Raw genomic sequence first — 22,979 nt, forward strand, 5'->3', positions numbered from 1 at the left:
CCAAGGCAGGCCTAGAACTTACGGCCTCCTGGTTTTCTAAACTAGTACCTTAACCACTACACCAAATTGGCTCTGCACATTAGTGGCCGGCAAACCATTTCTCAAGGAACAAGCCAAATCAACTTCAGCCCAGGCCCAGTTCTCCATAAAGGCAAACACTGCATGTCTTGTCTTTCTCTGCATCAAAAGGATGTTTTCTGACTTCTCCTTGGCAGAAGTGCAATTGAGTTGTTCACCTGCTCTGGGTTCAGTTCACTGGGGGTAAATGCGGTCACTTTAATTTTGCTATGGCAGAAACACCACCCTCTCTGCAGTCACCGATTCTGCCTGCTATGCCTATTTCAACCTGAGCTGCTAATCTGCCAGCTCCTTCTTGAAAGTACCTTCCTTTGCCAGATTGGTGTCCATAAACTTGCTGTTTGTTTGGCCAGTGGACTTCCAAAACGATGAATCTCTCATTTAAAAAACAAAAGTTTATTGGTTCACCAATGAATCAATAAAATGACAACTGTTCTGCGAGTTTCCCCTTCTAGAACAAGTGACAGGAAATATAAAAATTGGACAAGGAGAATATTAGATAGTTTAGAACTAAAGAAAGGTAGATGGAAAAAGATAAATAAAAAGACATGCTTATAGAGCGATACGGCTGCTAGATTCTGTACAATAATAAAAATAATTTTAAGAGATGGGATATGTGCTATGCAACTACAGGCAACAGGTAATCAGGAATCACTACTGTTACACGCTATAGATTTTACAACAGGGTTGGGCTTTCAACAGAAGCATTGTCCAAATGGCAAATCCCTAAATCGTGAACTTTGGTATACCGACAGGCCTCCCAAAAGCATATAGCTCTCCAAAAAATTTTTTTTCCAAAAGGGTGAGTACAGTGAGGGAAACTTGTCACAGCAAAAGGTGCAGCACTGGAAATGATTGGGTGGATCCATGTTTTCTATTCAAAAACTTAATCCCTTGAAAACCAAGAGGTATTTCAGCATGGGTGGCAGGAGAAGAAGAGAAAAGGTGGGCATGAATAGCTTCTTTGCTGCCAGTTCTCTGATCAGTCCACGGCACCAACAAAGTGACATCAAAGATTTTACTTCAGCCTTCTTCTCCCAAGGCAAGGAAAGCAGAAGAGAGAGAACATGGCTCTCTTCTCACCTGCCCCTCTTGCCTGGTGCATGAGAAGCAGGGCAAGAGAAAGGGAAGGAGGGAAAGAAGAATGGTTCCTCAGCTCCCAGTGTTGTGATCACTGTATGGGATTACTCTGCGAGGTTGGAGAACTGACAATGGAAGCACAGGTCTCTTCTGCTAATAACCCAGATAAAAGGAAAGGTTCCTGCCTTTTTCCCTCTGGGCTTTCTTTTTTGTTGCTGAGGCAGCAAAGGAGTCAGCAGTGCTCTTTAAGCTGGCAGTTTTCTGCCAGCACCCATTTTGGATAGTGGCAGTTAGTGCTCCTAGACAGGAAGATACACTCTATCTTCCTTGTGCTCTCTGACAACCAAAGAATACCGAGAGGACCTCTGCGGTAGAAGAGAAAAGTCTGAGGAAGTTCAGAAGGAGAATGTCATTCTAAAAATGCATCTAACGTTCCATTCAGTTTCAGCACTTTCATCATAAACTATCATGGAATTTTTTAGCCAAAGAACAAGCAATTGCAGAATTCGTGTACGGATTTAAAAGGAAGAAACCTACATGAAGCTATTGGATACAACTATCCATCTATGCCACTCTCTCTAATACGGAAGGGCAACCTTTGTTTTTTTTTCCTCATAGGAAGGTCATGCTCCCTTAAGAAAAAGCCCCAAAATTTAAACCAGCATACACACACATACACTATATACACATACTCGATTAAATATTAATAAACTTGAACATGCTCAAATGTGACAAGTTAGTATATCTGAGGTTCATAAAAAGTCTCACCAAATAGCCTTCAAACATCTGAAACTAAGCAATAATAGGTACACAGTGCATTTGGATTGGACAGGTGTTTCAAACATGGAATGCTTTTAACTCAGCATTCCAGGGATTTCATTACATTCCAAGCACCTTGATTTCCCCTTTTCCCACCTGGCATTGGGAGCTCATTCACTCCTCAATAGACTATTTTCAAGATCCGGTTTTAACACTTATATTTGTGTGTGTGATTCTTTTGTAAAACAAGGATTAATCAGAATCATTAAAAATTGCATATAGTCCAGCTTCAGATATAAAACCAAACAGTTGACAAATTGATTGGAAGCATTACCCAATGTATCTACAGGACAGTTAAGCCTCTGTACCAATTTTGCTAAATTGAGGAAAACTATTTAAAAAAAAATATTTTTTTTCTAAACATAGTAAAAATTAATGCAAAGTAAACTAAAAGGAAAAAAGAAACATGCAGAAAAAAGAAAAAAGTAGTAAAGAAAAAAAGACAATAAAGAGGCTTCCAATCTTAGTATAAGCTAACAAACTAATTTTTGTTCCTCTTTTAAAATTACAAATAGAAAAAAATTCTTCTCCCCAAAACCTATTATCTAACATATATGCTGTCCAGAAATTATCATCTTTTTATTTCAGAAGTTAACATAAATATCAAACAAATAGTTTCTCTCTGGTCTAATTTTATCATCTTTCTTTTTGCTCTGCACAATCTTTAAATGATTCCTGTGACATTGCAGGAATTAATCTTTCATCATGCTCTAGAATTTAAAAGAAGTCTTCAAAGCTTTCACCAGCTATTTTGTAAATCTCATAGAGAGAAGGATTTTTTTTGGAAGCTGTTCCATATCCAGATCTTTTTCTTCCTATAAAGAGGCATTGTCCAGAATTTCGTTTTGTGATTGTTCCAGATCCAGATCCTTTTCTTTATTTATTTTTTGTATTGCCATTTTGCTCATCTAAATTTTGTTGTCTTCCATGCCCTCAAACTATGAGAGTTTTTTAAAAATCTCATTGTCTTCTAAAAGATTTTAGTTATTAATATTTCAGTCCATGTAAAAAATTCTTTATGATAAGAGAAAGTTATAGTCGGCTTAGTCATTTTAGCTCTTTTCTGTCTGGTCTTTTAGGTCCCTCTGGTATCCATCTGCAACCTTCAGCAAGCCTCAGTTCTTAACAGAAATTTAGTTCCACTTCAGTTGTTTCCCATGAGCATATTATTCGATTATATTGTTTTTCAAATCTTAAAACAAAAATAAAGCATATTCCAAATCTCTCTAGTCTTCTGGTCTGTTTAAAAATTACTTAATTTTGTTTTGCTATTTGCCAATTATATATTATTTTAAATTCTTGAGTCTCAATTTCTTAAATCTAAAGAAGGTAAAACTCACCAGATATCAAATGGAGCTTGCTGTTTTGAAGGTCTCCAGTATCCATAAAACAGTTAAATTGATGATTTCCCAAGGTGATTAGAAAGTGATTTTGGCAGGCTTTATGTCCTTATGAAAGGCTCTGCCTTACTGAGAGCAAAGATGTCATCTCCTTCAGCTCCTGACACTTAAACCCATAGAAGACTGCTGTTTTAGTCTCCTCAGAGCCCTTCAAAGCCCTTGTGGGCTTTGATCTCCCAATGTCTCTGGAGAAATTCAAAGTACTGGTCTACTCACCAGTCTTTCATTCTGCACAATGACTATCATCTCTGTTTGTTTGCAGAGATGTCTTCAAGTCAGTCAGGACTCACACCAGAAGCCCATCAATCTAAATCTTTACACGCTATTTTTTCAGGTTGCACAGTGCATTTCATTGGGACATTCCATATAGAACCAGAGCAGAATAAAGTAAAACAGAGTATGGATAACTTAAATCACTATCATCATCATCATCCAAAGCTAATTTTTCTTCCAGAAGGTTTGGGCCCTCAAACTCCAGCCAATAATTAACAATATTCCTAGAAATGTGGCATTATTGACAAACTGCACCACTATGAATATGCTTTTGAGGTGATGCTGGCCTTGAACTAACAACAAGATATAGCAAAGCTTAAGTAGAGAATTCCAGATTGAACTTAGTCAATTTCTACAAGGACTGAGCTAAGAAACTATAAGAAAAAGTTCCTGAAAACACACATGGCTCACAAATACCACAGAGATTCCAAGTTAATATCATGTGATACCCTTACCATCAGTTCTCAAAAGCAGCTTCAAAAAGATCCCCTTTACAGAAGGACTTTGCCCTTGCAGTAGAGCTGGCACTGAATCATTGGCAAAACCCATTCCTGCCTGGCAGAGTACTATGTTCATCAGCTGCTGTCACACAAGGATCCTAGAAAAGGGGTCCCTAACCCCCAGTCCATGGCCTGGCACCCGTCCATGGTATGCCAGAAACCAGGCCATGCAAATAAGCGAAGCGCCATCTGCAAGATGCAGGCAGCACGCAAAACCACACCCCCTCCGGTCTATGGAAAAATCTCTTTCTGCAGAACCGGTCCCTGGTGCCCAAAAGATTGGGGCTGCTGTCCTAGAAAACTGAAACCAAATGTGCTTCGGTAACCTCCAGGATTCTTTTACCTGAAATTCTCCAGCCCCTCTTCCTGAACAACCATACCTACCCTGAGGATTTCTCTGGCTTAGGTGGCAGCACCAGAGGCTTCCCACTCGTGCTGCCCATCTTGCACGATTTAGAACGCTGTACAGGAGCCTCCTTTACTTCACCTTGTGATTCCCCTTCCTCAGCGGAGCGGTTTCTTCCTCTCAATTTAGCCTATGATCAAGAGCAAAAGAATTACAAGCAGGCCCCAGCAAAACTCTTAACCTTTGCTAATAAGCTATCCCACACTTCCTCTCCCAGTTCTTCATTATGATCCTCTTACTTTCATTACACCTTAACAGGTTTAGGAGATCAGATGCTTGGGTCCCTTTTATATCTTAATCTCCAAATCCCACAGGCAAATTTGATTTCAATTTGGGATGATTTTAGCAATCCGGTTTCCAGAAACCAATCTGTCAATATACTCTAATCTCTTCTGTTTTGTCCTCACTTCCCTTTACACCTTACCTTCAAAGCTGAAGGACTGAGGCCTGGAAAGAGGGCTACCTTTACCCCCTTGGACAATGGAGAGCTTCGTGACTTCTTGCTCTTTGACTCCTCGTGGAGTTCTTCATCAGAGACTGTAGAAACTAATTGAGGCTCTGGGGAAGGGTGAGTAGAGAAAAATCCACAAAAATTAATGCACAATGAAGCATATGTCCTAAAACCAAAATAATGCCAGACAACTTGGTAAAATTTTGGAGCCTATAATAAAGGTTCAAAGCACTCATCTGAAAATGTGACTATCTAAAAAATCTGTCCCTTGCCTCCAATTCTCTTCTATTTTTAGATTGCTTTTATTTTTTATTTTTAGACTATTTCTAGATCATTATGGAAGAGACCTGCCTTCATGGACTCTTTCAAATATCAAGTACAATGATGGCCTTAGAATAGATTTCAGAACTTCAGTAAATCATTAATAATGAACTAACGTAGGGCAAAGTATAGGTGGTGCCTTCTTTTGGAAACAGGTAAATCCATAACTAACAGTTAACTAATGGTTAACTAATAGTATGTGAGAATGATCTTGGGAGACAGGAGGAAGAGCTGCACAATAGGCAAAAGTCATATAAGAGGTTGTCAAGCCCACAGAAAGAATGGGGGTGTGGCAACCACCTCAGAAGGGATCTCTCTAGTTTCTAGAACTGTAAAAACAAGGGGCGAGGGAAAGATGTACTTTCAGACTTGCAAGATTATGTTCATGAAACCTTCAAATAAAGATAGGGCTAGTACTCCTTGATGTGCTTCTTCTCTGGACTGCCACACAAGGCTGGCATTAACAAACACAGTAGTGTCAAAGGAACATGATGCAAACAAATGACAGAACCAAGCAAAGCATATAGACACAACACATAACACTGGTAACAAAAATCAGTAATTCATCCCCTGGTGGCATTTTACCTGTAGAATCTCTGAACATCCAGCTGTTCCTGTCATTCTCTAACACAGTACCTCCTGCTCGGGTGATTGGGGCTCGATGACCCCGCTTTCGGCCCAAATTTGCACGATCCCGATGTGCACTATTATCAAGAATTTCTGTATCCTGAAAGCATATAGAAGTCAAAAACATGATATATTCTTAAGATGGTGTTATTTAGGATTTAATTACTAAATTATTGCTAGTATCATAGCTCCCGCATTGCTACACCAACGTTACCACAGAGACTTCCTGGTAGTACTTGCCTCCAAGAAAATGATCTTTTCCCTTGTTAATGCTCCAGCTCCCTCCGAAGCACAATCATCCTGGGAAACAGGTTGTGTGTCTTGACTTTCACTTTGCCTTTCAGGTGGCTTGCTCCCATTTCCACTGTTCAGCTGGCTGATGTCACCATCCACATCAGATAAAACCTCTCCTACATCCTCCAATGGGAATGGAGATGGCCTGATCTTTTCAACTGCCGGCGCCAGGTCACTGGGCAAGTTATTCAGCTTCCTCTCTTCTTCTGCATGGCAGCTATGGAAGGAGGCAGGCCTCTTCTGCTGGACCTCTGGTCTGTTGGCACTACTGGAAACCATTCCTTCCAGCAGGCAGCTGGGACTGGACAGGCGCTGACTATGGCATTTTCTGCTTCAGTTTGAGATAAAGAGACAAAGCAGAATTCTTAACAAGGTTTCATTTTATTAGTTTGCTCTACTTGCTGTCCTGTCATCAACGTGCCCCAAGTTCAGCTGCTCCCTTTTTAAAAATGTTTTCTCACTGTAAAAGGGTAATGAAAATGTATGTACGACCAAGATGCACAGTCAATGGGAGTGGGAGGACTTTCTAGATATAATAAAGAGATATACTGAAGTGGACAAGAGAGGAATCAAACAAACATACACTTTAGGGCTGCAATCCTAAAGTCTTCAACTTTACTGGACTCCTGAATGGCCACTTGTTATAAGAACCATTGGTCTAATGGTGATAGCATACAATATGAAATGAAAAAAGCAGTATAAACATATTGAATATGAATCATTACAAAAATTGTGAATCTTTTATGAGGCTGTACCACTTCAAAAATGCACGCAAGATTCAAAAAAATCCAAGACAACTAAATATTACACAGAAAGCAGAAGAAAAATGTATACTTCATCTTACCCTCAAATGAAATAGAATAGTGACTTTATAAGTGTGACTTCCATAGTGAACTATAACTACAACATCAATCCCCTTTATATGTAGTTTGTAACTCACAAGCTTACACGATCCTGGCTTAAAGCCTTCTTGACGTTTTTCCCCCCAGAAAAAGCCAAACAATAGATACCGATATTGTGCATCAAGCATAAAATTGTTAAGTCCCCACTCTATTATTCAATGGGGCTGCAATCCTAAAGTCTTCAACTTTACTGGACTCCTGAATGGCCACTTGTTATAAGAACCATTGGTCTAATGGTGATAGCATACAATATTCAGGCCCATTCTAGGTGGTCTAATGGTGATAGCATACAATATTCAGGCCCATTCTAGGTGAGAAGAAAGTGAAAATAACAATGGTTCGGGAACACTGTATCGAAACAAAAGGCAGAATTCAGTAAGCCTTAATTAAGGAGTTAGAATAAAGTTTGAAATGCAGATATATTCCTACACTTTATGTTGTCTATGAAGTTTAGAGTTCTTTTAGTCAGATGCTTCAATATGCACAAATCTTAAAGATGAAGAGAAATGAAAGACAAGGATTTTTTTCCCATATAATTTTTTATGTTGAATAAATTACTAGCTCCTTTAACCATGAAAAGTTTTGGAAGACTCTGAGGGTTTTTAAAGGTTCAAATACCAAGAAAGAGATTTTCAACATGTATAGCAATTTATACAAGTGTAGTTAGTACTGTCCAAACTAGCAGTTTGAAAACATGTAAATGCAAGTAGATAAATAGGTACCACTTTGGTGGGAAGGTAACAGCTTTCTGTGTGCCTTCGGCGTAGAGTCATGCTGACCACAGGACCACGGAAATTGTCTTCGGACAATGCTGGCTCCCTCAGCCAAGAAACAGAGATGAGCACCGTGCCTTAGAGCTGGACATGACTGACAGGGAAACCTTTACCTTTTACCTTTAGTTACCACTACAATTCTGTATCAGAAGTTGTATTTCCTACTTATGGAAGATTCTTTGTGTCCTGTGCTTGTAAGACATTTTATGAAGGGAGTCTTACAATATAAAAGACAGGAACCCACACTCTTTGTCAGCTGCTCAGAGTTATTTAAGATGGGCAGCCATCTTTTAAATAAATAAAACAAAAAAATGTATCCATTGTCTGATGGCTAATTGATTCTATTCTTTATATAGTGTTTGCCATAACACTCCTCTAACCACAAGTCTAATAACAAACTGAAAGATCATCTGATTCCATGTATGCAACACTAAATTTGGTATAATATGTAAAATAACAGTTCAGAATTCTCTTTCTAAAGGTTATTATGCTCTTAATCAGATTTTACAAAACTCTCCTAAAAAGTCCCAGGGATAGGGAAAACATTTTTTTTTTTGGTAGATTAGAATTAAGTCTTTCTCTTCTCCCTTACTCGCTGCCCCATCATTTTATTCTGAAAATAATTTCCTCCCGAGCAGCATCCTTTCACTGTTACAATTGTATTATGTATATGCAACAGTATATACAACCTGTTAATGTGACAGGAAAAATTAGTTATGATTTCTTGGAATTACAATCTGGAGGGTGATTGAGAGGGGAGGACTGACATCATCAATGCAGAGTGAACCTTGACAATTGTTTACATTAAGCTGCCAAAATATACCTCTCAGTATAGTGCTATTGTACAATCTGAAAATATCCTACCAATCCAGATTTTGAGTTGGAAAGAGAAACAAGATGCAACATTATTTAACATTATTTAGAAAACTTCCTCTTCCCTATCTATTCAAACCAACTTGGCCAGTACTTCTTTTGAATAAGAGCTATTATTCATCTTTAAAAATTGTATGCATCTGTGTCCTTGATTGTCATGTCTTGACCCTTTACAGAAGCCAAATGAATATCTTTTAGCATCTTTTAGCATCATAAGCCTCATGAATTACATGATGGCAGTTTTGAATTATTTAAAATTGATTAACTTTTCCTGTTCGATATCTAGAGGTGTATGGAGAACGCAATTTGATGACATCAATGTGCCAACATTGTTATTGTTATGAAGAAGGACCTATAGATTTCTTTATAAAATTATGTAGAAGCATTTTCTCATATGCTCCTCCTTTCACAATGTCAAGCAGTGAGGGCATTCTGAGCCAAGAATCTATATGCCTTATTCCATGCAGTGAGATGAATTCTTCTAACAGTAGGATACAGAGAAAAATTGATTATAAGCCACAGAAAATGAGGTACAAACATGAATGGTACATACATTATGCCAGCTGAAAATGGGCCCAATGTCAGTGCAAGACTGACAAGAAGAGAATGACAGAGTAAGAATAGTAGACTATAATTCTGCATTCCTATCAAGCTAACTTGTTTTCAAAAATTTCTTCAGTAAAAGCAATAGTCATGGTTCCAGAATTGAGAATCTCCATGGGGTAGTTCTGTTCCACTACTTTGGCAAGAGACAGAATTGTTCCATTTTTTTTTTACCACTCACATTATTTTTCCCTTTGGATGTGTTACCTCAGAGCAATCTACTAAATATACAATAAACATCTCCTCAGGATAGGTGGGGAATTCCTGTTGCAACATTACTCCACACAGCTGCTCTAAATCTTCAGCCATACTTAACCTCCATCAAGGTCCAGGGTTCAACAGGAAAGATATATTGAGGTCATGTCAGGATACGGTTCAGTGAACATTTACATTAGCTATGAGTCCTTGCAATTCATTGCTTGTTGTCATCAGTCTGCAACATTATACTTTTTTTTTTTTACTGGAAGCTGTGTGATATTTCATGCAGAATAGTGTGAGTCGCAGTAGATCAAAACTGGAATGTGAGGAAGGGTGCTAATGAACTTAATCATTGAGAAGCTGTCATATAAGAAGATCCATGATCAGGAAAATAGGAAAGTCAATGATAATCAAAATATATATATTAAAAAGAAATAATCTCATTATCTTCTTAAGAGGATGGATTCTGAAGGTCCTTGGTGTTACTAATACTTTATAAATCTTGAGAATGTATGCACTTGCTAATAGAATGCAGAAGAAATTTGACCCTATTAGCCAGAAATTACTGATTAATATTGCTTTTTTAACTATCATCTTTCGGAATTAAAATTCAAGCATTGTGGAAAATGGAAAAATATCAGCAAGGCCAATGTGAGATGTGGATCTCATTGTAGGTAAAATATGCTGAGAAGAGATAAAAATGAACAACAGTAAATTTTAGGAAAAAGAATACTGGATATTATCTTGCATTTACCTCAGAGGACACAAGAACAAGACAGGAGAGATCACCTTCAGAGAGAGAGTTGGCTGCTATTGTGCAAAAAAGACTAGAACCTGCAGATATAGACAGCTAAACTCAAGCACTGAATGGAATTTAGAAAATATTAAGTCCCCTTGCCATCCCTTCTGCAGAACATGGCAGCTACCCAAGACAAAATAGCACAATGGATGAATTACTGATCATACAACAGCAAATGGTACAGCTCTTGTACAAAACTCAAGACTTACTTTTTCACATTTGATCATTTGGAGCAAGTCCAACTGACATCTGTATATTCATTTTGCAGCAATGTTGGTATTCTGCTACATTTTCCCAAGTAAAAAAATCAAAGCAGTGTTAATTGTAACTGCTAAGTCTACAATTGGGGCTTTTGGCCAGATTAGAGTGCCAGAAAGCACAGCTTCAAGACTCATTAGATACTATTATTTCTCTATGCCTGCCTCTCTCTCAGCATTAACAAAGAGCATATATATTCGCTTTCCACTTGTGGTCATCCTCTTACATCTTCCCTGTCTTATTATTTAATGGACAAATTTATTGATACATATAGAATTTTAAGCATCAGTTCCCAATGACTATAGCTAGCAATTCTACTTTAACAAGTGAAAAGTACAAGTTATTTCCCACTTGGCTTAAAACAGCATTTTCAGCCTGTGCATTAATCAGAGATGTGGCATTCAATTTCTAGAATTTCAATTCATCATAGCCTTACTGAGAATTCTGGAAATTAAAATCACACATCTTTGTGTCCAGTTGGGATAGGCTGTTTTAGACAAGAATAAACATAGCAACCATCTTAATTGTGAACTGAATTGTATTTCTGCAGAACTGCAATACAAGCATTGCAGATTTGGGCTCTTCCAATGCTGTCTGACTTTCAGAGCAAGTTGCAACATATTTCATCAAGTCTACATTAGCACTGCATACACCAATAACTGGTAACTTGCAGTGATGAAAGGAAGCACAGCCAAACACAATAAGATATGAGCAATTACTCATTCACCATAGTTGATTAACAAATAAATGCAAGAGCAAAATTAATTGCTACTTTTAATTCCTTGTCTTTGTCCATTGCTTCCTTCTTTGAATCTCAACTATCAAATAATTTTAACAGCTTTTACCTCTCTCCACATACTGGTGTTGCTCCTTGATGCTGCATCACATCATCTTCCAAACCAGTAGTCCCCAAACGACATCTCTCATCCCTATATGCCACTTCAGCCCCATCCAAAGCTTTGGGTCTCAAATCAGATATATCTATCTTTTCACTGTCAGATACATCCATATTGTTCATTAAATCTGCTTGTCCAACATCAGGTTCTCTGCCTCCTTCTGCATCCACCAATCTTGTATTTGATGAGGCAAATGAAGTTTCCACATCAAAAAGAGGGACCCAGTCAAGGTGCTTCTCCACAGGTTTTTTATAAGCTTCTAAGCTCTCAAGTTTTAAGTCACTGGAGATAGCCAATTCTCCAGTGTCAAGATGTTGAGTCCATTCAGGTTCACCTTCTCCAATTCCTCGGGGTTCGTCCATGGCCAAATTTGTTAAATTCCCAGCCTGATGTATTAAGTTGTCAGTTGATTCCTCTAAATTGACTGTGACTTTTTGATCAGATAAATCTAATGAGACAAATCCAGCTATTAGATCCTGTCCTGTAGTATCATTCTGTTCACTTTCTGATAACTTAGAGTCTTTGATCCAATCTCCTCTACCAGTAGTAAAACTATCCTCTCGTGGTTCAAATTTACCCAGGCAGTATTCATCAGACCAGATTGGTCTTCGGGCATAGAATTCCTGATTATCCACCTCCATTTGAGAGTTACTGCCTTTGATGCCACCACCTATTTCAATTCTACAACCTATCTCACTATTGTATTCTTTGGCTCCATCTGATTTACCAGCACTGAACTCATTGCCTTGATTTTGGGCAATTTCTGTATCACATCTACTAGGCAAGTCAGACCGTTTGACATTCAGTTTAGACTCTGGATAACTGCCATCATCAAAGCCGTATGTTTCAGGTCCCAAGTCCTGCTGAAAACTAAGCTGAGCTTCTGGATGGTTCTGAGGTTCCACTTGATGGGCACTGAATTCTCTTTGTGGTTGACTGGTACCACTGCCAGAATCAGATTCACTAGGCCAACCTAAATGGCTGGCACTGAACAGAGAAACTGGGGTCCTGTCATCTGAAAGTTTTACACTGAACTCTGTTTCCAGCTGGCTCTCAATAGTGTATTCGCTAGGCACCTTTGTTGATTCGGGGCTGACATCTGATTCTGGACAACTGACATTTTCCATCTGATACTTTGGCCAGTCAGTCATTGTAGCAGCAGCATCATGATATTGGCTGCTCCAATCTGTCTTCTCAACTGCAACAAACTCACTGCTCTGTTGATCACTGCCAGCAGGGCAGAGACTAGGCCAGCCGGGCTTCCTCATATAGGGTTCTGCGTGCTGATCCTCAGCGGTACTGATGCTGTATGTGCTGCTCCAATTGGATTCCTCAGTTGGATGGTCAGCACAATGGCTACCATAAGAAGCAAGCCACTCTTCTTGCACTGGACTGGAACTGCCCAGTAGTGGTGATCCTCTAGCCCATTCTTGCTGGCTGGTACTAAATTCCAAATCCTGACTTTTGGCATTACCAATAGGGTAGGAGTTTGGCCAGTCCTGTGAGCCAGTGCCAAACTCTCGATCCTGTTCCATTTCTCCGAGCCATTTAACTTTGGTCACATCAGCAGTCCAGTCCAAGCGAAAGGTATCAGAATGATCAGCCCCTACAATGCCAAACTCGCTATGAAGGTCCTTCCGTGACCATCCCAGAAGATCCTAAAAAATAAAAAAAAAGAGGGGGGAAACAAGGCAAAGGGGAAAACTGTATGAGATTCTTATGGACAAAGGGTTGGGGATAATAAATTAAGAGAGAGGTGAATCACAAGAAGTACAAAGGATACAAAGCAGAGAAAAATAATCTAGGAACTGTTCATATTTTACTTTTTAAAAAAATCAAAATATTTTAGCAAAAGTCCATAGTTTGCCCATAAAAGATACTGGTTTCAGCTTGTATACAGGTAGTCCTCGACTTACGACCACAATTGAGACCAAAATTTCTGATGCTAAGGCATTGTTAATTGAAGTTTTCCCCCGTTTTATGATCTTTCTCCCCACAGTTGTTAAGTGAATCATTGCGACTGTTAAGTTAGTAACATGGTTATTAGGTGAATGTGGCTTCCCCATTGACTTTGTTTGTCAGAAGGTCGCAAAAGGGGATCATGTGACCCCAGGACACTGCAGCTGTCATAAATAAGAGCCAGTTGCCAAGTGTCTGAATATTGATCATGTGACCATGGGGGATGCTGCAACAGTCATGTGAAAACTGATCAAGTCCCTTTTTTCAGTGTTGTAGCAGCATGGAAGGTTCTGGTGCTAATACAGAACCAAAGCTGACACAAATGGTCACTAAACAAGTGGTTTTAAGTTGAGAACTACTTCGAGCTGGGAAAGACCTTTGACAGCCATTTTTAAAATCATTCAGATATTAAGAGGTAAACATGTGTGGTTCTCCAAATATCGCTGAACTGTATAATTCACAGCAATTTCATAATATCCAATGTTACTGGAGCTGCTCAGATCTATAGTTCAGTTTAATGAGAGCTACAAATTCTCCACCTTGTGTATGGACCACCGACTTTCAATTGGCGAGTCAGGATCAACAACTAGGACAGTCTATATCATATAAATGTTTGGTGAAACCTTCAACATTTGATCCAAAAGTCAAGATTAGAAATAAAAATTAGTCCCAATTGCGAAAAGTCTAAAGCACCACATTTTTCGCTCCAAAAGACGCACTTCCACCCCACCCCCCAAAATTTTTTTTGGTGAAAATGTCTATGCATCTTATGGAATGAAAAATACAGGCTGCCGTGGCGGGGTCCTTTTGCAGTGTTGAACCCGGCCTCTTCTGTCTTTGTCATTGCCTGTCTTCCTCCTGTAAACCTAGGTGTGTTTTATGGTCAGGTGCGTCTTATAGTGTGAAAAATATGGTACTTGATGAGACAATACTGAACTAGATGGACAAGGGGCTCTGACTTTTTCACAGTAGCTTTCTACATTCCCAAGCTACGCATGAACTGTTTCTTAATAGAAGCCACTTCCCATAGTAAGACCATACTATCTCTACACGTAATTCATGTATTACGATCCTATTTACAGTTACACGTTATCAATAGGTTTGAAAGCTATATCCAATCATACATAGATGCAGTATGTTACAAATACCCAAAGACAAAACAAATTCTCACGTTCTGAAATAGAAAAGCAGTATGCTGTATAAAAATGAAATATGCCATTAAAAATAAGCAATCACCTTTAAGGAATAATTCAGATATTTTGGCAAGAAAGATGAGAAAAGTATAGAGAAGTTTATATGGCCCAATTGGAACATATTTGTTGCAGTTGCGGAGAGAGATTAGAGCAGCCAATATCAGGAATTTCCATTCAAATTTCAAACTGGAAAATTAATTTTCAATGGAAATTAATCAAGTCCTAAATCTATCAATGCACTTGATTCTCAGGCATGATATTCCGCTCTGAAAAAAAAATCGGGGCCGGCCAAAAGAGACCCCCCGCCATGCGCCCGGGGAGCGCCCGCTGCTTTCCCTCGCCAGGGCCGGGCGGTGGCGTGTTGCACGGAGGCTGGTCTGTGGCTGGCCCAGCTCCCTTTTCCTGCCGCTCAGCGGCCTCTGCTCGCACTGCCCGGGCTCCGCTCAGGTATCCGGCTGGGGCTGTCAGGAGTTGCTACCGCCGGCGCAGCTCCATGCGGCTCCAGTCCGCGTTGCCTCGGGAAGGGAAAGGCAAAACCAGGAGCCGCTGCTGCCCTTGCAAACGCGGCTCTTCCTTTTGCCTTTCCTTCCTGAGGCAACGCGGACTGGAGCCACGCGAGCTGCGCCAGCAACTCCTGACTCGGGGCCTCCGAGGGGAGGGAAGGAGGAGAAGAAGGGGTGGGGGAAAGGGGGATTCCCAAAAAAATCGGAATTCCGATTTTAATCGGAAGAATATCATGCCTGATTCTTCAGCTTTAATGACTACATCAATGGGCCCTTAATGGAATAAAGTCTCACTCAATAATTGACACAATGTATATAACTTAAGTCCTTCTTAACTAAGAACTACATTCACTTTTGGACAAGACTGTAATGGATCCAAACTGTAACGTCTTAATAGCCAAGAAATCCAACAATCAAGAGTATCTTTCATGCACAAAGAGAACTGGATCCGGGAAGAGGAAAATTAACTTCTCCCAGATGACTGGAAGATTATTTCATATGGCAGCACCTTTTGGCTCAGCCTCTGCTCTTGTACATTCTGCAACCACCCAACCAGTTAAACTACTTTGCAGCTTACTCAAAAAAAGGCAGCCTGCTGTTCTTAAAGACAAGCCCTGGCTCAGTCATCTAACTGGGCAGGAATGTTTACTCATCTAAACATGCTTGTGTCCATTTAACGCCTTCTATGCCACATTCTTAGGCGCTGAGGAAGTTTAATGCCAGTAAGATCTTCTCATCACAACTCTTTTTGAATAGAGCACTGCCTTCCATAAAATTAATACTGAGTACAATGTTTTTACCTGTGGTCCTGTGGGGTCTTCTACCTTGGATGTACTTCTTTTCTTTGTATCATCAGCGCTAGGTGGAGGAGATGCCAGAAGTTCATCTAGCCAATGTGAACTAGGATCAGGTTCAACTCTACCCAGTAGGCCAGAGTTCCCCATCTTGGCTTCCTGTGCCATACCCAGGGCATCACATACTTCCTGACAGGTATCAGCTGTCTGTACCTGGGCGCTTTCCGAGAACAAGATGCAAGGCTCTGCAGGAGGAGCAGTTTCCTCTACACTTGGTAATGGCTCCATTGCTCGTAGAGCCTCTTCCTCATGGTTTGGGGGAAATTGGAGGAAATCATCATGATCCTCTTGAACAGTAACCTCTTCAGCCTCCACTGGGCCCTTTAGATTAGGGCTACCAATCTTTCTCTGAACAGAGGGACCACCAGGTGCTGACAACTCAAGAGTAGATTGGGTTTCTAACTGCCCCTCAATCTTCTTCCAGTTCCTTTCAGATTCCTTATTGGCACTGTGCTCACTAGTCTCAGTCTCCTCCTCTTTCCCGATTTGTCCTTCTGAACCGGCCTCTTGATATGATCCTTGAATGGGAGGGATCTCTCCACCCAATTCTGCTTCCAAAAGGTTGTCATCATCATGTTCCTGAATGGGAGAGTTGGGAGGAGATACTAGTCTCTTCCCTCCCAACTCCAGTCCCTGATTAGGGAATGACCATTCAAATGATTGTGACAGACTCCAACTGGACTCTCCTCCCAAAGTCTGCTCTACAGATGGGTCTTTCTCTCTTGGCAGTGCAGCTAAGGAACCTCCTAGTTCTTCCCTTACCATTTTTTTACCTTGTGGTTGCACCACTCCCTCTGAAGCACGCCGCTGATTTAGCAGGGGAGCCTTCTCCTTAAGAGGAAGAATTTGTGCTTGATTTTTGAGATAAGCTTTTTCCCTGTTGAGTAGGGTGTCTGGTATGCATGAAGGGGAACCTGGAGGCTGATCAGAATAAACATGGCACTTTGAAAGAATGCTAGGGGAGCCAGGGGAATCTGAGACTCCTGTAAGATATTGGTGAGACTGCAGATTATATTCAACGGGCGGATGGCTCAAACTAGCAGTATGCTCAGGGAGAAGAGGGACTTCAGAGTATCTTGAAGAAACATCTGCCAAGTCTGAAACCAAGGACTGTCCTGGAGAAGTCTTAATAGGGGATCCTGGAGGCCAGGGATCTGCAATGGTTACAAGGGAATCTGCAAACTGAACATGACTGACAGAGTCTACCAGAGGACTTCTGGAGGATTTAGCAGATCCATCAGGGGAGCCTGGTGGAAGCAAAGCTTCACTACATGGGACATCTGTTGGAAGGTATGGAGCACCAGGGGGTTGGGTTGTTTCAGAAGGGGCATCAGGAGATCCAGGTGTGACTCTGGAAGAGAACTTGGTCTGGGGGAAAGACACACACAGGAAGAACAAGTTAAATTACTTCCTTTCCCTGAAAACTTCCGAAAAAATCTAGCAAAATCTTAGAACTTGATCATCTTGTATCCCACAGACCAAGAATTATTACTATCGGGCCCAATTATATCCCTTTTCATTGAATCACTCCATGTGCAGCATCTTCCTGTTTTTACACATCAAAAACTACATTGAAAGCCCCTCTCCAAAGTATCTGCCCTATATTGTTAAAGCCAGAAGATAATGAAATGCAAAGAGTAGAGCAGGAAGGGAAAAAGAGAAGCTGAAGAAATCAGTCAATACTGTGCAGTAACAATAAAAGTCCAGGCCCCACCCACCTCAGCATTTGCCTTCTCTTTGATTAGATTTACAAAAAGAGAGAGAGTGTGTGTGTACAACACAAAGGAGAGCTAAATTAAACACACCTTATGAGCTGATGGCTCTGTTTCCTGAAGTAAGGCAAATGGAGTTAATCATTACCAGCACCCATTCACAGCAACCAGCAAAAGGCTGCTGGGCCTCCTCTACTAGCGAGTTTGGCTACAAGCCGAGCAGTGGGAACTGTTTCATACATACCTGGCAGGTCATTGAACTACATACTGTGAATCATAACTACTCCCTTCCCTCTGGCCATGGCCTGTAACTTTGTACTAGCTTTGGTTCTCTCTGTGTAGTTAGCTTGGGCTTGTGTTTTTTTAAGATCTGAAGAAACATTGCTCTATTCTTCCTTGCTTGGATATGATTAGTTAAAAAAAAAAAAAAGTACTGAAATTACTACCTAGACTCTCACAATCTACTAACCAGCATAGCTAAGATTTTTGCACTATGGGTAATGCCATTCAGCATGGGAAAATATAAATTACAGGTGATAGCATCTAACGCAGCTAGCAGAGCTGAACATTTCACTTTGAAACATCAAGCACTCGAACATATCGGGCGTATAGAATTGTTTCTTCTGTTTACAATGCCATAGCCTGTGCCCTCAAAGAGCAACAAGTTTGGGCTAAGATAACCAATACTGATGCATGAAAAGTTCCCCGCTTCTTCTTGAAGAGAAGCATTAGTAGAGAAAGGAGACACGCACCCTACAGAGAGGGAGCCTGGAAGGAGAGAGGTGGCAGATACCCCTGAGACAGAAGAGAGCCTCGAAGGAGAGAGGCCAATGGAGGAATTGCCCAGCTGCAGATAACTCACACCAGGAGAAGACCGTGGCCTGCTGGATTCAACTTGGTCTCCTTCACAGCTCGCGCTAGGCTGGCTGGAGCTGCTAAGAGAAAGATGTGTTATCGTTACAGAACAGAATCACCTTTTATTACTTCTATTATTATGAAGGTAGGATGAATACCAAGTAAATCAACAACCACAAACACCAGAAATAAGGATAAGGGCATTGTGCCTATCCCATGTACAATCTACTTAACAATGGAGAAGCTAGCTATTCATGCCTAATCTAAATAAATGGATTATACTGTTAAATGCAAAAATTAAGGGCATCATGCCAAACACACATGCAATCTACATAAGAATGAGGAAGCTCTTCGTGACTGAGGGACTGATTCTAAATGAACTGATTGCAGCATTAAAGCACAAAATGCTTTATGGAAATGTTAAGTCTCGCTGAATATTCCAAGTATCTTGTATTTCATCAGATGTCATTTTCTCTGCTTATCAACAAATCACTTAGATCTGAGAGCTGCCATCTCTTGCAACCCTATATTCTTTATATCTGTGATTTGGCAAAAGATGGAACCATGAGAAATATGCTCAATTCCAGACATGATTAGTCAGAGAAAAGTCACATCAAATTGAATGAGACTGACCCAAGTATGGATATATAGGAGGGCTTGAATCTTAAAAATGTAGTAACCTTATCTTTTATTACTGTATTAAAGAAAGCATTTGCCCCCCACTAATGCCAAAGGTAAAAGAACAAAAAAAAAGGGAAAAAAAGAAACAGCTGGATACATTTGGTGCATTAATTTCATTTTTCTTGGAATGCTAGCCCTAGAACACCTACTAATCTAGCATCAATCTCTGTTCTAAGAATGTACTTGATGAGTCTCATAACAAAACTGAATTCAAGGCTACTCAGAAGGGTCCATGGTGGTTATATGACCCTCACCTGTCTGTAGGAAGGAAGATCTCATTTCTTTTGACCTCTGTCTCTGGCTGTTGAGATTCCGACGCCTGCTGCTCGTTTAAGCTCCTGTTTTCTTCCTTTAATTCCTTGTTCCTTGACAAACTCCTCTCCTTAATTTCACAGGAGACTCGGCAAGCAAGCCCTTCTGAATCTGTTCCTCCTCCTTCTTCTCCACTGGAGCTTCTCCGGAAAGCAACATAACTCTTAGGCCCTAGGTGAACACTTGAACCACCATCCTGGCTGAAGAAAGAGCGTACCAGCCGAGGCCGGTCAAAGCTGGGTGAACTCTCACTGGGTCTTTCTATTTTGGCCAAGATTTCCTCCACTGTGGTCCCAGGGAAACGTTCTGGCTTAGTTGCTACTGGCACCGGTTTCACTCTGAAGGGGAGTGTGCATTTGGCTACACTGGAGGATTCTCTACATTCTTCCTCGGGAGCTCTTTCAACAGCACTGGATTTTTTGGTGGGCTCAGCATCTTCTTTATCTGCAGAGGACTTGCTTGCAGTGGAGAAAGAAGATGGAACCTCTTTCCCATTGGTAACTTCTCTTGGACTTCTCTTCAGGTTAAAGGAAAGGCGCTTTACGGCACTGCCAGCTCCACTGCTATAGGGCTTAGGCCCAGCCAACAAATTGATCTTTTCTGCAGAAGGCACCTCAGAAAGAGTCTGCCGCAGTCCAGGCATAGGCTTCAGTGGCACAGCTGGCTTAGGAAGAACACAAGGCTTGGGTTTCACAGGTGGCTTTGGGCGGGCATCCCCTGAGAGAAGCATTTAATAAGAAATCGTTAACAAGCGGCAATTACATTATAACACTCCAGTACAAGAATCCTTAGCCTAAATTAGTGTCACTAAAAGCCCTTTATGCTTAATTTCCCAATTTTCAGGGGATATGATTGAATCTGTGCTCTATGCTGAGGAAAGGTTTAACAGTCCACTGTCTTCCTGGCAAGCCTAGAGTAGCTTTCTTCTGAAAAGATTTAAGTCCTCTCATCCTTTTAGCAGTGGAAGCTTGTTCAGAGATTGCAAGAATCTGTGATTGGACAAGTGCAATAATACGCATGTATTTCAAACATCATTGCTTTTCTCTAATAAAAAGCCGTAAGCAACGTTGAGCTGAAAATGGAGTGGCAGTATTGGAGAGAGGGGCATAAAGTGAGCATGATTTGTTAACGTTTTCCACGAAGACTGTATGCAATCTGAGACCCAGGTCACACTGGACAGCTTACCAAGCCTGCAAATTCCCAGTGACAAAGAAAAATACAGCATAGCCCATGAAAGACCCCGCCGGCTTCATTTTAAGGTGCAAGAGTCTCAGGCTAAAAAGTAAGATCAATCCTTGATAGGACCACCAAATTCCCATGGTTAAAGCTCATGGCTTTATGATTATATCATTTCAGGCCAGCAATTCCCTTTTTTCCCCCTTCATTACCCAAAATTATGTATCAGAAAGTCCTGTTTACCCAATGTAGGCAAAACATTTAAGGTCAATTTAAATGTTCTTGCTGTGATTGGATAACAACACATGAACCCATTACCCAAAGAAAAATAAATTTTTATCTATTTTAATGTTGGGTTTACCCAGGTATAGGGAGCACTGCTTTAGACTATAGGAGGAGTGGAATGTTAAGAATCCTAACTTGTGTCCTGAAAGTAACAACAAAATCTCCCTGAACCTACAACGTGGAATTAAAGTGTCCTTTAATTTAGTGTTTAATATTTCAGAAGTGGGAAGGAGAATTATGCATAATTTGCAATACCACAGAGTCATTTCATATAACATTCAGCACTTAATTCTTAGGAGAACCACTCCCTTATTATCAATAGAAAACCTGGCCGGTTGTCATGTGGTAAGGAACCCAGTTCTGCTGTCCTTTGGAATATACCTATCTCAGAGCTGCTTGATGGTAGTTTAGAGTCTTTACGGCCATTGGCAGCGGTAATGGAAAAGGAAGAACACAGCGATTGAGGCTTAGAATCCATCACATCAGGTGACGACTCAGAAGTCAGCATAAAGGCCAGCCCCTAAGACAGACACAGACACAAAAAGGAGGTTAGGCAATTTGCAAAATCCTCTTGAGAGATAACCAAGGCTTCTTATCAGGTGGCACAGCACTGATATTAAACCATCAAAATGAAATTTCCCCAGTACTTTTGTGTACTATTTTTAGCTTGGTTGTAGCTTTAATACGAGGTAATATTCCTTGTCTTTCTGTCTCTGAGAGAGAAAGAGGAGGGAGGGAGGGAGGGAGGGAGAGAGAGAGAGAGGGGAGAGGGAATGAGAATGAATATCATTTTAGGCCACTCCCAGGGCAGGCTGGAACAAGGATGAAGGGAGCACAACTTTCACAAGCAACCAGCCCATGACTCACACTGAAAGTAGAAAACCTCAAATGCATCAGGTTTTAGGTTTCCTAACCTATGCTGCCCTGTTCAACATAGTACTTGCACCACCTTCGTCGCACCCTCTCCTCCTCTGCCAACTTGCTATTCTCTCCATTTAATCCGAATTTGTCTCTTCCACTCCTCTGCTGCTTTCTTTCTTTCTTTCTTTCTTTCTTTCTTTCTTTCTTTCTTTCTTTCTTTCTTTCTTTCTTTCTTTCTTTCTTTCTTTCTTTCTTTCTTTCTTTCTTTCTGCTGTCAGCTCTTGTCATTTTGCCACAGCACTCCCATTTGGTTGCTTTTCTAATGGAGCCATTCTCCTCCTTCCAAGTTCCTTTCAGCTACCTCCCTCTCTTCACCACCACCACCACCCCCAGTAATGGGAGAAATTCAGCTCAGCGCCATCCCAGCTGTACATGTTCCCAACCAGACTGTGCAGGGCAAGGAGTAAACATCTGGAGTGCTTCCCCTCTCCTGATTTCTCAATCACTTGGCAAAGCCACTGGAATTCAATGAGGTAAAGCTGGGGCCTGCTCCCATCACCACAGCAACGACCTCCCACTAGATTTCAACAATGGGCCAAACTCTCTCTAAGAAGGGAAAACAGCATTACGAAGAGTGTGTGTAGCAGAAACTGTTCCAATTGACTGTATTCAAAACAGAACTGGACCCAGAATGAGGCCACAGAAGGGCTCATGAAGAGCTCCCCTTCAGTCAGATGGGGGGGGGGGGACTGTCACAGTGGACAAAGAGAAGGTATCCCTGAAAGACCATAAAGACACCCCCATTCTCAGACGGCCTCTTGGGGACCAGCAAGCAACTTCTTCCATGCCTGAATGAAGGAGACTGAAGAACAGACTGACTGCTTATTGCTTAGTCCTTCGCCTCATCCCTTACTATCTACAAGCAAACCTCTTCTGCGGATAACACGGACTCAGGTTGAATCTTTGTACCACCCACATACAAGTAGTCCTTGTTTAGCAACCAGAATTGGTACCAAAAACTCAATCATTAAACGAAG

The 22,979-nt window shown here is 40.8% G+C and overlaps 1 protein-coding gene across 2 annotated transcripts in view; it reads right to left on the reverse strand.

The window, feature by feature from the left end:
* Positions 1 to 22,979, reverse strand: part of CNOT12 (CCR4-NOT transcription complex subunit 12) — a 33,499-nt gene that overhangs the window by 4,170 nt on the left and 6,350 nt on the right. The window contains exons 2-10 of one of the 2 annotated variants that reach the window (XM_026683749.2): positions 21,463 to 21,601; positions 19,563 to 20,337; positions 18,635 to 18,707; positions 16,007 to 17,428; positions 11,501 to 13,209; positions 6,196 to 6,577; positions 5,914 to 6,055; positions 4,981 to 5,114; positions 4,535 to 4,686 (exon numbers count right to left, since the gene is read on the reverse strand). In XM_026683749.2, coding sequence (XP_026539534.2) covers positions 4,535 to 4,686; positions 4,981 to 5,114; positions 5,914 to 6,055; positions 6,196 to 6,577; positions 11,501 to 13,209; positions 16,007 to 17,428; positions 18,635 to 18,707; positions 19,563 to 20,337; positions 21,463 to 21,601 — 4,928 coding nt within the window. Of the gene's footprint in view, positions 1 to 4,534; positions 4,687 to 4,980; positions 5,115 to 5,913; positions 6,056 to 6,195; positions 6,581 to 11,500; positions 13,210 to 16,006; positions 17,429 to 18,634; positions 18,708 to 19,562; positions 20,338 to 21,462; positions 21,602 to 22,979 lie in introns of both variants that reach the window. The other variant, XM_026683746.2, reaches the window with a different exon arrangement.

Source organism: Notechis scutatus, chromosome 1 (assembly GCF_049901735.1).
Source record: "Notechis scutatus isolate UNSWTSFEM ecotype Mainland chromosome 1, rNotScu1.2, whole genome shotgun sequence".
In the NCBI taxonomy this organism is placed as follows: Eukaryota; Metazoa; Chordata; class Lepidosauria; order Squamata; family Elapidae; genus Notechis; species Notechis scutatus.